Source organism: Streptopelia decaocto (genome assembly GCF_964273445.1).
Source record: "Streptopelia decaocto genome assembly, chromosome: 13".
Classification (NCBI taxonomy): domain Eukaryota; kingdom Metazoa; phylum Chordata; class Aves; order Columbiformes; family Columbidae; genus Streptopelia; species Streptopelia decaocto.
Genome location: NC_138668.1, coordinates 14,316,001 through 14,328,449, shown reverse-complemented (window position 1 = coordinate 14,328,449; position 12,449 = coordinate 14,316,001). Strand labels below are relative to the sequence as shown.

The 12,449-nt window shown below is 38.8% G+C and overlaps 2 protein-coding genes across 4 annotated transcripts in view; one reads left to right on the top strand and one right to left on the bottom strand.

Annotated features, from left to right (window-relative positions):
• The window catches only part of NDE1 (nudE neurodevelopment protein 1), a 337,987-nt gene that overhangs the window by 257,513 nt on the left and 68,025 nt on the right, over positions 1-12,449 (bottom strand). The gene's annotated exons all lie outside the window — the stretch shown is intronic.
• LOC309445560 (uncharacterized protein) overlaps positions 1-12,449 on the top strand; it is a 52,865-nt gene that overhangs the window by 5,511 nt on the left and 34,905 nt on the right. For 2 of the 3 annotated variants that reach the window (XM_082064501.1, XM_082064500.1), the window contains exons 5-16: positions 526-714; positions 1,456-1,595; positions 2,979-3,141; positions 3,253-3,339; positions 3,847-3,981; positions 4,375-4,494; positions 5,251-5,468; positions 7,090-7,283; positions 7,968-8,270; positions 9,030-9,259; positions 10,284-10,445; positions 11,239-11,316. In XM_082064501.1, coding sequence (XP_081920627.1) covers positions 526-714; positions 1,456-1,595; positions 2,979-3,141; positions 3,253-3,339; positions 3,847-3,981; positions 4,375-4,494; positions 5,251-5,468; positions 7,090-7,283; positions 7,968-8,270; positions 9,030-9,259; positions 10,284-10,445; positions 11,239-11,316 — 2,019 coding nt within the window. The remainder of the gene's footprint in view (positions 1-525; positions 715-1,455; positions 1,596-2,978; positions 3,142-3,252; positions 3,340-3,846; positions 3,982-4,374; positions 4,495-5,250; positions 5,469-7,089; positions 7,284-7,967; positions 8,271-9,029; positions 9,260-10,283; positions 10,446-11,238; positions 11,317-12,449) is intronic. The other variant, XM_082064502.1, reaches the window with a different exon arrangement.

Here is a 12,449-nt window from a genome sequence, read left to right as displayed (position 1 = left end):
CATCACAGTTGTTGTGACATGATAAGCCTCTGTCATTATGCAAAGTGTAGATTTGTCTTAGAGAAGCTTAACTTCTTATCTGCCTCTGTATAAAAGAGAGCCTGGAATGCTTGCCTTTCTTTTAGAATCCACTGCAATGGTCTACATCTTTAACTCAGGTTTATGTTTAGGATGTGCCTTTATTCTGAACTGCAGCTTTCCCTCATTAGATCACTGCTGTCTCAGGCACAGTGTGGGGGATTGTGAGAAACATTCTTGCATGAGAAAAAAATGTTCATTGACTATTGTCTTTTCAATATTTTTCTCTCAGTTGCTTGGAGAGGATAAAATAAATTTTTACATCTTTATGGCAATTCAGAATATTTTGATAATGGAAAAGCTGGCACACTATTTCTAAGAGTTCTTGTAATTATACTCTCCAAGAAAATGCAATCTTTTCACCTCTGTGCTGTGCTGCTGGCACTATAGGATTTTGTCTGTCCTAACTCAGCCAGGCTAATGTGTTCATATTTGGGTTTTTTTCAGGCATCCACGTTTAATCATCTTGGGAGGAATGTTCTGCATAGCTATAGTGAACTGAAATCTCTGTGGAATCAGCTTGTGAAGAGTGAGATTCATTTTGAGAATAATGAAGGATCCAAATTACTGTGCTTTAAGATAAAGAGTACAAAACAGGAATTTAATGTCACAGCCAGCTATCAGAATCTGGCAATGGTAAGAAAGAAATACAGATGCAATTTCTTTGACTCAGCACTGTTTCTCAGGTCTGCCACCTTCCCAAGAGATGTTACTGCTAGTGTTGAAATTTAAACACTTCTAGTGCTGCTTCCATTTCTGTCTGTTTTGACAACTTGCAGTGTAAAACTAGGTTCACAAAGAAAACAAACAGAAACTTGTGCAGTGTAGTTTTGAGTACTTCTCACCTGTTTGGGAGACTATAGACAAAGTCAGGGCGGACAAAAACAGACTGCATGGCTAGAAAGAGCTGTAGGTATAATTACTTATATTTTGATGCAAATGTATGGCAGGTGTGGAAGATTCTGCTGTCTTGGAGAATCAAAATATCTTGCCTGCTAGTGAGCACAGTAGCAGTCTAGGTTTCTATGCTTTTTTAGCTTCTACATCCCTTCCAGTCTTAAAATAATTTTTGCTTCACTTGGTGTTTGTACCACAGGAAGAGGTAATCAGCAGTTTGTCCTCCAAAGAGGACTTGCTCCTGTTGCAAGTAAGTTACATTCAAGTGATAACATTATAGGGCATTTGTTTTCTGCTGAACTCAGTTTTCTACTAATCCTATGTAAACAGAGATCAGGATTTAAACTGAAGCATCTGTGAAACAATAGCCTCCCTGGAGCCTGGTGAACAACATGGTTTCTGTATTGATGTTTCTGAATATTAACGCAGCAATCTGATACAACTGTCCTTTCCTCCTCTGCTCTCATTATTTGAGTGCAGCCTAAGAAGACAAACTTTTCTGTGAAGACTATATGGAGAGATTATAAAAGCCTGCCTATCGTGCTGCAGTTTGAAGGTCAGATAGAAGAGCTGAAGAAGGAGCAGATGCTCTATCAAAAACGTGGAACCCTCCATTTCAGGTTCAGTAGTCTTATCATTTTTGTCTCTGAAGAATGTTTAGGCCTAAATTCAACGTGCATCTTGCTGCTCTTGTGAAACATTCTGGGCTTTATACAAAGTGGAAGTGCCACATGCACAAAGCCTGTGCCTCCTCCCCTCTGCCTCCCTGAACTTGCTCAAGCGCTCCGACTTTATAGGCTGCTTATTTGCATCCGTTAGCTTTTTCTGTCTTTACTGTGAACAAAGCTGTCAAAGGCAACAGGCCACGTATGCTGCAGCAACACATTTGTTGGCAACTCTATTGGGGTGTTGCACCTTTCATGAAAACACCAGAATTTATGGTCTGTCCAATCTTGGAAGTGGTGAGAAGTTCCAAAAGCCACATCTGATCCTCTGTGCCATCCAGATGCCTTTTTTCCTAGTCCTAAGGAATAATGTAGCCATTCTAAAGCCAGAGGTATTCCCTCTTAAAACACAGAACAAATGGTCTTGTTTACATTTTGGAACATGTTTCCACTTCCTGATGAGAACGAGTTGCATTCCTTCTAGATACTGGCTATCTCTGACATTTCGCTCTTCATTACGCATTATGAAAACACAGCTTGGAGGCCTTGGTAAAAATATATGCTCAGACTGAAGACATCTGGATCATCTCTGGGGACATCTCAGCTTTCTCAAGGCATACGAGGGTCAGCAGGAGTGCACAGGCTCCCTTAGGAGCTAAAAAAATATGAGGTGCCTTTTCGGTAATGGAAAAAATACATAAATGAAGAACAAAGAGCTGTACCAGATATCCTAATGTGTATAAAGGCAGTCCAGAGTCTGCTTATAAAAGTTAATTCATTTTTCGAAGACATCCAGCTACGTGAATGTGCAGAAATATTTAATAAACTTCATAAAACATTACACTGAAAGTAGCAAACTACTCCAAGAACATAGCTGAACATCTGTTGCATAGGATTCTTGGCATGCAGATATTGTTTCTACAGAAAGCATAGAATATGGCATAGGTGAGATTTTTCAAAGCTGCCCTAAGCTTTCGGACGCTGTCCCTATTTGAAATGAAATCTTGGCTATGCAGGTATATGAAGTGTATGTACTGGTTGTGCATGTCAGAATTTTAGAGTGTCACGCTCTCTCATGCTCTTCCAAGCCTTTCCTGAATCCAGGATGGAAATTCCTTATTAGAAATTCCAGTAAATGTGTATAGTTTGTATGAACTTATAATCACACTCTAGTCATTTCTTGGAGTTCCTGGCCCTATGTGTTTTGCTTCTGTACCTGACGCCCTGATGACATCTGCAACTGAAGATTTTGGAGTTCAAGTTGAACTCTGCAAGATTTCTTTTTGTAGTTGTGTATTAGGATCTTTTACACTTTGCTTATTCCTTGTTTTGTTCCAGGCATCCTTTTAAAGTGCCCATTCTGCAGAGCTTCCTTCTGCAGGAGACCTTTACCATTGATAAAAAGCTAAAGCTGTATTTATTGGAAACTAAAGTTTTGATAAACGGAGTGGAGGAAACAGTTCAAACTCTTACCCTTGGTTACCAACCTGAAAACCCCTATGTGAGTTATACAAGAATTTCCTTTAGTCTGGCATACTAAAAAAGACAGCATATGAATGATTTACTGCATATATCTTATGTTCCTTGCATTTCCTCTCCCACTTTTTTTTAGATTTGTGCTGGCTTAACTCATCCTTATAACTACAGGTTGTTCCCTAAAGATCTTGAAATATGCTTTTTAACTCCAAGTCACCAAAATGTGAGTAAATTTCCCATTAAATTCAGTTAGAAGGAAAGATTCATTTTTTACAGTTTGTTGGCTTTTCAGACCTAACTTGCTATAGGTCTTTAGTTCCTTACCATGTAAATGCTGCAACTAAAAAGTTCAGAAAGCAATTATATGGTTGGGGCCTCCCTAATACAATGTTTTGTATAATAATATATAATAATTTGTTGTATAGTAAAATATTATAGTAACACTTAGTATAGTATTTTCAAAATACTACCATGCATGAATATTATTAATAATAATAATAAGTACCAGGAAGGAATGTATTCCGGGTTCTCACCTAGATGTATCTATTCATCTTTCTTACCAAATGCAGTTATTTTTTTCCTGCTTTGCTCATTTTTCATTCTGAGCCACAGTGTAATAGCTCACAACTCTTTCATTTTTCATAATATGTAGGGATGACTTCTCTCATCTTTCGTAATATACAGGGTTAATATTCAATGCAATTCGCTTATTCACATTCTTAACACACAGGTGACGCATGAGCTTGAGATTACCATGAAGGTTGATAAGGAAGATGTTCTCAGATGTCTAGGGAGACATCAGGACAAATCCAGTGAGGCATATTTAAGATACCTTTTATACATCAATGTGACACATTCATTCCAGGTATTGATGGTTTTCATTTGTGACATTTTATTTTTTATGTCTTGGTGGCTGTTTTACTGTATAGTCTTTAGAATTGTAACTGTTTTATGCTTAAAAACTTCCTAGTTCAATAAAGTCTTGGCCCTGACAGAGACTCTAGGTATCCCAGCAGATGAAATCATAATCTGTATCAATGTCTTCTAAGAAATGCACTGACCTTTCATTTTCATACATTTTTACTGCATTTAATTTATTTTCTGTTGTCTTTGAGTCAAATTGCTAAAATTTTGTACACACACTTGGATATATGCATCCTTCTAAAATTTCAGACATCAAATGATATTATTATTATTAATAATACATGAGGCAACTGATGGGAATGCAGTGATGTTTACATTTTACTTTGTCAAATAGCTGGAGTTTCCACAAGCAATGGACCTAAGTGGGGAGCTGTTTTCCAGGCATACTAAAGTGGAGCACTTTGACTACGGTGTGAGCATAAAAGCCATCATCAACAAGAACACGTCTTCACAGGTCAGTTGCCTGACCATTGCAGTTTTGTTGCTCGGACTTGTGGCTTTTGCAGTTCATACACTCAGACTTGTGTTGAGTCGCTTGCTTGTCACATGCATTAGGAACGCACGTCAGCCTGGGAGCTGTGCTATAACTTGCTTTGCAACTGCTTTCAAGCATGGGAACACAAATATATGTGTATACTACAAATTTGGACAACTTGTGTGGAATTCAATGAGTGTAGTGGAGAGGTGTAACTTGTTGGGAAAGCAGTTAACTTTTTATGAGTAGAATTTGTTCTGGCTAGATGGCTACATGCAGTTGGAATAGGTGGCTTGTGTTTTGGTTGAAATTCAGAAAACTCTGAAAGTCAAGATAAATTGTATTTAAAATTCAAGATAGTTCATATTTTTTTGGTGAAAGCTCTAGCATGGTGACAGGCTTATATGCAAAATCAGGTGTCATCTGTAGCTTTATTACCAATTCAAAAGGCTGTTTCTCTAGGATTAGCTTTATCCTATATGGTAGGTTGAGGTAAAAGATGGGGAGATCACTTACCCATTACCTTCATGGACAAAACAGACTCAACTTGGGCAGAATTAATTTCTTGCCAAAGAAAAATAGAGTTAGATGGTGAGAAAGAAGATGAAAACTAAAAGCACCTTTCACCCCTCTGCTCCCCTCTCTTCTTTTTCCCAGACCCAACTTGTCTGCAGTCTTATTTTTCAAACTGGTGTTTCAGTATCCTTAATGTCTTGTTCTTTTTTCTATGTGTAGGCCCAGGCAGTGCTGAAGAGTTACGGTGAGAGCAACCTCAATGGTTCTCTGTACCTTCATTCCAATGGAAGGGACATGCTGATGCTGGAGGTAGAAATGAACAATGAAAACAGGAAGAATGCCAGAGCTGTCGAGTTGAGGGCTTTCCTCCATCAGACAATCCTGTCAGATCCAGAATTGATACAGTTCCAGCTCATGGGCAAAATATTTCCATCAAGGTAGAGAAATCAGAATGTTGGTTACTAGAGGAGCTGAAGAGTGTTCTGTGATACATAGTTAAATGTAACTACTTTCATATAGCTGGCACAGAAGCCACTGAGCAAATGCCATTTCATGTGTTATCCCTGTTACTGAAATACTTTTGCTCTTTACCTTTCATAAGTTGGTATAGTAAGTTATGTTAATGTGTTCTAGTAGCTTTCCTAGGACTTTTTATAGGGATAACTTGATTGAACAGGTGGTGCTGTTAGACTGGTTTTGGATCAGCCTTTTCCCCCCATTGTTTATCCTCTCAGAAGTAGGGAACTAATATTTACAAGCTATGCCAGTGGAAGAGGGCACTTCCCAGTGTTTATGATAAAGTTTTATTAAGCATTGTGGAAAGCTCTGAGGTGGCAGGGTCAGAAATAGAAATTTGACCCTCTCAAGTTTCAGCTGGCTCCTCCAGCTGATTTTTCAAATTTCACAAATACGTAAGTATTTGGCAGAGTTAAAGAAATTGGAAATTATTACAAGTTAGCTGGAGCTCATTAGATTTAGTAATAAAAGAAAAAATAAGATAAAAGATTCAAGAAAGATATTCAATGTGTTTCTGCAGCTTACTTGCAGTTCTGGCCTTCCAATAGTACATTCAGTTGCTTAAATACCAGGGTAGGCTGTAACAGAGCAATTTATTGCAGCTCACTTCACAGGAAGTAAAACAGAATGCTCAAAATTTCTGGAATGATGATTTATTTGGGATTTATTTTACAGGGAGAAAAGAGAGAAGAATAAAAAATGGACTGTTTCTGGGGAACTGCAGAAAAGATGCAGTCTGTACAGACTTCAGTCGCTCACTGATCAAATGAATCTTTCTTCCCTGAATTATGTAGTTCAACTGTTCCCATCAAGTGGATTTTCACTGAAGTTTTACCTGTCATCAGTGTTTCAAGAGGGTTCCAATTTCTAGGAGGGATGTCTAACATTATGAAAATATTATTGCTTTACTTTTAGCTATTTTGTGTAGTATACCTGAGTCTAGAAAGCCAGAGATTTCAATGGGCAGTTTATTGAAGGCAACGTGAAAATTGTGTCTCAGTCTTATATTTGAAAGACTGGAAGTTGAGCTTCTTGTTTTCTCCAGCAGGTTCCTTAAGAAGCTGTGCTGTGTTTCTCCAGCACCATTCAACTCAGGCCCAAGATACGAAGAAATAGTTATTAGCTTGTTTACCGAACTCAAATGGTGGTGGCATTTAAAATTATTGTTTAAGCTTTTAAATCAGCGCTGAATAGAGATTTTATATTGTGACAGAGAGGAGTTCGTTTCCAACTCTAACTCTGTCCAAATCTATCTCTTTCTTTTATTAGGGATAGTATCAAAAGCATCCAAGATTTGAAGAAAAATCAGTCTGCCCATCTGTGAGACTTTACTGAGTAGTTTTATAAACATCTGGTGAATAGCACATACTTATTGCAAGGCGTCTGATTGACTGCTTCACAGCACTGGAACATGTGCCCAGGGAGTCTGTGGACTCTCCACACTTAGAGATACTCAAAATCTTGACCCCATGCTGTCCTGACAATCATGAATGAAGCATAATAATAAGAACTTAATAGCAATTTGTATATTTCTCTTTTTAGACTTTTGATGTCTTCCGAGATGAAGCTTAATGAAAATAGGCTTCACATAGATTTCATGGGAACCAGAGAGCAGAAAGTTGGTCTTGTTTTGTCCCTAAATGGAAGAGTCCAACACACATTTGCTGGATTAAAGGCCATACCTCGTCTCCTTTCTCTGGATGGATTACTGAAGTGCAAAACCAACATTCATGATGGTACCTTTTTACTTTGTGTTTTGCTGCTAAGTCTGCAGCTATCTAAGAAAGCTTCTTAATTTAAATGTGTTCCTTGCTGAAATGCGCAGAATGCAGAAGAGTATTTATCATGCAAAATGGACCATTGGTCATTGGGCTGAAACTACTTTTAGTGAACTAACGTAGTTTAGTAATTTTCGTCTTTTCCTTGATTGAAGGAATTAGTGGGTGACGTCTTTCCTATGCAGCTCTTCTGAAATGGGGGGGACATGTGACTTGAGGCCCTTGCTCTTCTGAGTGGCTCCATAGGTGGAGCAGGTCACTGCGGAACTCCACAGGGATTGTTTAGCCTGAAGTTACACAAGTAATAGGTCATAGTCTCTCCATAAATGTTCCTTCAGAAGGAACACACTGTGGTTTGTGGCCTAAAGGCACAAGCAGCTTGGTGAATAAAAAGAAACAGCTGCCAGAAATGCTATTATGTAATTTGTTTTAAACACAGACACTTCTACTAGTAGAAAAGCTCTCTCAACCATAAACTGATTTGCTCTCTAGATTAGGTTAAATTATCTATTATAATAAATGGAATATTTTTTACTTCCTCCTGGTATTAACTTAATGGTTAATTTGTATGTTACTTATAAAATTCTGGTTACTTCTGTCCCAAAGGACTCTCTCCACAGTAATAATTTCTGCCTGTTACAGGTAACATCAATGTGATGGTCAACAAAACACTATATGGACTTCATCTGAGGAACAGAAACGTGTTTGGGAACACCACCGTACACAATGTCACTTTTGCTGTGTTTCAGAATGGCAGTCAGGCAATCCCAATGGAGGCAAAACTGAAAGGACACCTGGAGCTGAGTAAAGAGATGAAAAGGGGGCTAGCTAGCTTCCAGATGGATGACAAAGCCCTTTCTATAGATTTTTCCAATATCATGAGTCATGGACACAGCAGAATCAGTGGGACTTTAACACATAATATCAGCTTTTTAACAAATGCAGGTATGAAGAAAATTCTGACTTGATGGTGTGGTGTAACAAGGTGTCAAGGTGAATTTATCTAAATAAGTGCAGACCAGTAGAAGTACATGAGTTGCATTTGCTCACACTGGAACAAAATGTCCAGTCTTAGCAACATTCCTTTTAATATTGTTGAGAAAATACAATAAAATGGATACAAAACTACTTAAAAGCTCTTTGAATTAGTTCAGAGTGAATTATTTCTCTCTTGTACATCTGTATTCCTGCATGCTGATCCATTCCTCTAAGCATATTTTAATGCTTGTTTTGATTTGGGCCAGAATTGAAACTTTGAAAGTCATTGAATAAATTACACTGAAAACTAAAATAGACCAAGTGTTGTATCCTAAGCAAACCCAAGGGTTTTCATGAACTGAAGTTATCAATAATTTTGAATGGTTAAATTGCCTTTGTCTCTTTGGAATGAAGAAATCTGTTTTGAAACTTTCTAGCAGCTGACTACTGGAGTTGGACGCAATACTCACTGATAGATATCCTTTATTAAGAAAAGTCATTGACTTCCAAAGTGCATGCCACATTTTAATTTGACAATCCTTTTTTAATGTGGTTTTCATATATGGTAGGTAATGTAATTTCTTACTATAAATATCAGTCAGTGCAGCTAGCTGAATGATCACTTTTTAAAAAAGGTCTGTCTTTTTTTATGAAGAACTACAGAAGGCTTCTCTTAATGAGAACCCAGAAGTATTGTGTTGATTTGGCTTCCTTCCCTGTCGATAGGTTTGCCCTCGGACGGCATTCTTACTGCCATGTGTGACCAGGGCCCAAGAAATGGCACAGTTACTGTAGCCCTCCGGAGTGGCAGTGAAAGGATTGCCGCTGTGTTGGAAGCTCACAGACTGTCCGCAGAACCTCCTAAATCCCAGCTGTCTGTGAGTTTAAAGCACAACATCTCAAAGATAAAGAAACATGGGATCCCTTTTATTTTAGAAGCTGCTGGATATTATGAGGTAAGAAGAGTTCTGCTTATGATTATTTAATTTTTATCAGAACCATTTCTAATAACTGTAGGTTATTCCTGTGCACCTAATTCCAAAAGCATCTGCATTTTTGAGATGTGCTGAATACTGTGCAAAAGACAGATGTTTTCTCGTTTCTTGTCGCACTGTGTACCTGTCATCTGAAGTCTTGGACCTGAATCTAGACTGACGTGCTACATTCAGTTTGCATTCGAGTGAAGTGTGTTGCTGCATAGAAACAGGAGTCTTGTCCAATTTTATTTTTCCTCTATAAATGATGACTGGACAGGCAGGCCTCATGTAGGTAGCCATCAGGTCATGAGGTGTCAGTGAGCCTGAGTACTGCATTGTGTCTGGAACTGGAGTTAACTAGTTCTGATGTCATCCTTTCGATGTCCACTAAAGAGTAGAAGAGTGTTTAGCATGGCTTTCACTTGGAAACCTCCACCCACAGACCCATCATGGATCGTGTTTCCTGGTAAAATGTTGCTTTCTGTTGTTTTCTGCATTTCTGCTCTAGATCTGTGAACAGTGCTCTTCTGCATCTCAAATTATTTTTCCATAAAAGAAGGTTTCATATATTTTGCTTGTTTAAACACATGCTGGAAGGCTCAAGTCACTAACACGCTCCCATCTGTACTGGGTTCAGCCCCTGTGGCACAGTGAGACACAAGGGTGTGCAGAGGAGAACTCTGTACAGTTCCCCTGCCCTGCTTACGAGTAGTTTCACTGCTTTAATCATGTGTGCCTTAGGATTCAAATCCTCCAGGGTACTGAACGCCCTCAACGTGTTTTGGAGCCAGAAGGAATTCTTGGTACACAGCATTCAAAAGGTCTAGCATAACAGAAAAATCTCTATTTGAAATGATGCCCCTTGGATTAATTTGCACTTTTATTTTACCAGTGCTGCTCCCATGATCCAGGCTGTGTTGTTTAAGTGTGTTGAAACAGACTCTGCTTTTGCTGGGATGTTGTTTTTTGTTACTTTCAATGATTTGGTTTCTTTTGTGCATAGAATTTCACCAAAAAGATTGCTGCAGGGATAACAACCACAGTGGAGATGGAACAGCTCAGAATTGCAATAGAGAAGAAAACCACTGGCAGTGCTATGGAAATTTCTCTTTCACTTCACCATGATGTGGGAGGACTGATGGACATTGTTCCACGTGTGCTAGAGGTGAGCAGAAATACTGCTATATAGTGTGTTTGATGTCGCTTTCTGCTGTGCATTCTCAACTGTTCAGATTTACTGCTTGAGAGCTAGCTGGCAGGCCAGAAGGGAGAGAGATATTTGTCAAACAAGGCCACTACAGGAAGCCTAGAAATCATTTGCTTAACAACAAAGAGCAGATTTTCAAGGTGTGGTGGGTAACAAAACATTTTTGTCATGAAGCTGGAGTGGGTGCTTGCTCAGGCACAATAACACGCGGTCCCAGCTTTCCCATCTTGCTAAAGCCGCGTTTGCAGGTCCATCATGTGGCTGTTTGTGGGTGTTGACGGCAACGTGAATAATAATGGCAGCAGTTTTCATACCACCAACAGCACTCCCCAAGGACTTCACTTTCTGCAGCGGGGGACACAGCTGGTGGCAGCTGAAAGACTAAATGTCTACTTGTGACAGTGGTATTTTTTGTGCTAAACGTAAGAAATGCCACTGTGTCCTGTCAAAATCAAAAGCCAGAGTATGAAAAATAGTTCTGTCTAGCAAGTAACAGTTTCCTACTATTTGAAGGTAGTTTTCTGTCTGATAATATTTTGGTGTGAAAATTCAATAATAGAGACATGATTTAGCCTCAGATCCACTAAACTGTTCAGCTTTTTATACTGTTCTCTAACCTTGAATCTTAAAGCTACATTTTGGTATCATCATGCTTTTTTCCTGAAAGCAGCCTTTTAGCTCACTCCTTTGTATTTTAGTCCTCTGTGATTTTCTTCATGCTCTGAATGTGCTTTGTTGATAATGCCAACAGGTTGCTTGCAGTGGAGAATCTGCTAACGAACAACTTTCTGGCCTTTGCAATGGAGCAATTACATTTCATCATTTTGAGGTACTGACTTAATTTGTAAACTCTGCTGTCAACACACTGTCTCAACTACTACTAAGGGAATCTGAGTACTGAGCATTGTCAGAGATGTAGAAATGGATTTGAGGTAGCTGGATGTTTTGCACACACTTTCAGATATTTTCACCCCCTTAATAGTCACAGATTCAAACAGGTCGGTTTAGTTCTCCACCAAAAACTGTACAAGTCCATGGGGAAGGTTGCACTCAGGTTCACCATCATGCAGGGATTGCTTATTCTGAATCAGAATTATCAACAAACTTGCATTCAAGTGCTACAGATTTACATCTTCAGTGCACAGCTGTGCACCAAGTGCAGAATACAAAGCAGAGGTAGGGGATGTTTCTGAGCCAACAGGTGCAACATCAGGAGGAAAGAGGTGTGCACCAGGCAGAAGGCAAGAGTCACATTCATTTTTCTAGCTGAAGTCTCCAAACTGTTATTTTCTGCCAGTGAGAACTCTGTATAAATGGTCTGGTTCTGTTATTATACAGCCAGCCTGATATGAACTGGACAAGGGAGCATGGGAGGCACAAGCTGAGAATTTAATGGTTTACTTCCTACTCTGTTTTCTACTCTTTCTAGCTAACAATTTGTGAAAGTCCCTGTGGCTATTGAACTGTTTGAGAAGGTAAACCTTATAGTCTGATGTATTCTTAAGAACGCGTTATAAACATCTTCTGTGAGTGACATTACAGAAGATGTCATTTGTCTCTAGAAAGACAGTAATCACGGTGACTCTGATTCCCACGTATGTTCCAATAACGACACCAGACAAAATGCATTCCGGTTTTTCCCTCATGTAATATGGCTACAATATGAGGTCTGAGGGGAACTGAACACATTCTCACAGTGCTAGAGCTTGATATACTAAAACCAGAAGTGATGATAGCAGAAGCAATAGCAGTTGATTTTTGTGGTATTAGTAATTGTTCTAATGGAGTTGTGAAGTTGAGGCTTTCTCCTGCCATTTTTATTATGGAACTCCGAAAAAAATATTTTAGGCCATCTCTCCTTTTGTTTAGACATTGACAAGTATGTAGAACAAATACAAAAGGTGTCAGGGTAGCAGGGAACTAGTTCTCTTTTAGTAACATGAGCATTTAAAGACAGTATAT